General features: G+C 37.4%; 1 protein-coding gene across 1 annotated transcript; it reads left to right on the top strand.

Moving 5' to 3' along the window:
* Nucleotides 1-2,400, top strand: LOC110832346 (neuralized-like protein 2). The gene is made up of 2 exons (XM_022069260.2): nt 1-1,309; nt 1,627-2,400. Exons 1-2 carry the CDS (start codon nt 613-615, stop codon nt 1,740-1,742), a joined length of 813 nt encoding a protein of 270 aa, XP_021924952.1. The 5' UTR covers nt 1-612; the 3' UTR covers nt 1,743-2,400.

Raw genomic sequence — 2,400 nt, 5'->3', positions numbered from 1 at the left:
GTAAGAGAGTAAGCACAACTTTGATCTCGTTTACCAGAGAGCCAAGACATCGGAACTAAATGATGAATGATACCTGGCCGTTCAGTGGAACATATAGATCGTGAAGTAATTTTATTCAAGTGCTAGTCGCAGCTAACTGTCTGCTGTCTTGGGGACATGTGCAACGTATCACATCTTGTGAACTTACCGAATTATGTCGATTATAATTTGTTTCCACAGAGTTACATTCCTGATAGTGTCTGAACAGGACACTCTGTGGAAAGCGTCTACCATCGTCCGATAATCCGTGACCAGAAGGATGTAACATAGATGATAAAAATATACTTTAGCAAAGGCAATAAAAGTCTATCGTACAGCTGTTAGGTGGTTATTGGTTAGAAACCCCAATGCTGTTTTGCGGAGTATGGTTGTTGGTGTATGCCTGTGCTAATGTATGCTGCGATATTTAGGAATTTCTTGGATAGAATATGATGTTCCCATACTTAATAGAGAAGAAAATGTTGACATGTACTTGACTGAAATATTGTTCAAAGTACTGATGGACGAAGTGTCTGTGTAAACAGGCCTAATTACTGGAAGTGTTATTTCCATTGTAGACAGGAAGCTTTCACAATGGGCGAGAAAACTGTTCGTAAAATGATAACGCGATTCCATCCTTATCATGGTGGGAACATAATTTTGTACGACGATAATACAGTAGCGTATCGGAAAGCAAGTTTTGCTAATGCTCTTACTTTTAGTGAGAAGCCTTTGCTTCCAGGAGAGATTTTTCTGTTGGAAATTGAAAAGAATGAAAGGGGTTGGAGTGGACATATGCGTTTGGGTTTGACTCAGATAGATCCTCAGGCAGCTGCTGCTGGTATGCGTGGTTTACCTCAGTATGCATTACCAGACCTTGCTAACATGGGTACATCATGGATCTTTGCTATCACAAAGTCTCATAATAATGTCTGTGAATGCAGAGCTATAACAGAAAGCTCAAGGAATGAAGAGGCATATCGGAGGGTCCTGGGTGATGGTCATAATGTGCGTACTTCACGGGGCTCCATACCCCGCAGTCTTCTACGTCCTTCACCATCTAGCCCTGCTGAAGACATTCTTCCAACAGATGTTGGTAGTCGAATAGGTGTTGTTTATGTTCCAAGCTCTAATCATGGTGAAGGAGACTATGCTGAAATGCACTTTATCATTAATGGTGAGGATCAGGGGCCTTGCACCAAGGATATACCTTATAAGGAAGGTCCTTTACATGCAGTAATTGATGTGTATGGCACAACAAAGCAAGTGAGAATAGTGCAGCTTTATGGAGGTAATTTATTTCAGTTTGCAACATAAACTTCCCTTTGAATATATGATATAGTTAGACTGAATGCTGTTAGATTTCCTTTGAACATGACTGCCAGATTGCTGTTGGATGTAACATAAATTTTAAATTGTTGGTCAGTGAAGTCATGCAAAATGAAATTAGTTAATGTTTTTATCATCTGGAATTATTTATTCAGAACTGTACTCTTTGAATGTTATTCCAAAAATGTTTGTTTCCGAATCATTGGTAACCTACCTATATCTTTCATGCATATAAATACTGTTGTTTGGAATTTTATATTATTTCATGTTTAATTTCAGTGGCAACATTACAGAGTGCTTGTCGTGATGCTATCCTGCAACATATCACCAAGACAGCTGTTTCATCTCTGCCCCTACCCAAGATGCTCAAGGAATATCTTTTGTACCAGTCTTGAATTGTAGAATTTCACCTTGCTTTGTGTGAATCAAGTTAATTTGTGTACAAAGTGAATTCTGTTCTTTGCATTTCATTTTTCACCTTGCAAAAAGACATGTAAAAGGAAGTGAAACTAGTCATTGGACAGTTAGATTGGCAGTGATAAGGCCTAAATGGAAGATAGTAGACTGGCTGAAAGCTAGTGTTATTGCTTGTTTTGAAGTCATGAAATAATACTCATCTTGTGACATGCATTATCTCAAAATGTTGAGCATGGCAGAATTCAGAATTACAAAATGTGAATTTATATGAGTCTCTACATTTCTGTTGGGAGTTCCATCACATGATTCCATAATTATTTAAATACAAGTATTGCCCAATACAACATTTTTGGTGATAAAATAGCAAAATCATGAACTTTGTTATACTAAGAACTGATGTGAATGGAAGTGTGTATTGCCCGCAGTAAGAATTTCTGCAGGATTTTCAATTTAAACCCTAATCCAATTTTTTTTCATTACAGTGTGTGTATGTTACCTACACACATTCTCCTTCAGTCTTGTTACCATACAAAATTGTTTCCTTTTTTCAGTGTTTAGAGTTGGGTGACTTTCCTGATTGTGATCAGTGATTTGTATCACCAATTTTCACTAGTAAACTTTGTGTTGAAAATATAA

The sequence above is a fragment of the Zootermopsis nevadensis genome, unplaced genomic scaffold, assembly GCF_977971745.1.
Source record: "Zootermopsis nevadensis isolate Lab colony 2312 unplaced genomic scaffold, Znev_1.0 Znev_ptg000006l, whole genome shotgun sequence".
NCBI classification, from domain to species: Eukaryota; Metazoa; Arthropoda; class Insecta; order Blattodea; family Termopsidae; genus Zootermopsis; species Zootermopsis nevadensis.
Note: the sequence above shows the minus strand (reverse complement) of the source record. Positions and strands in the feature narration are given on the sequence as shown.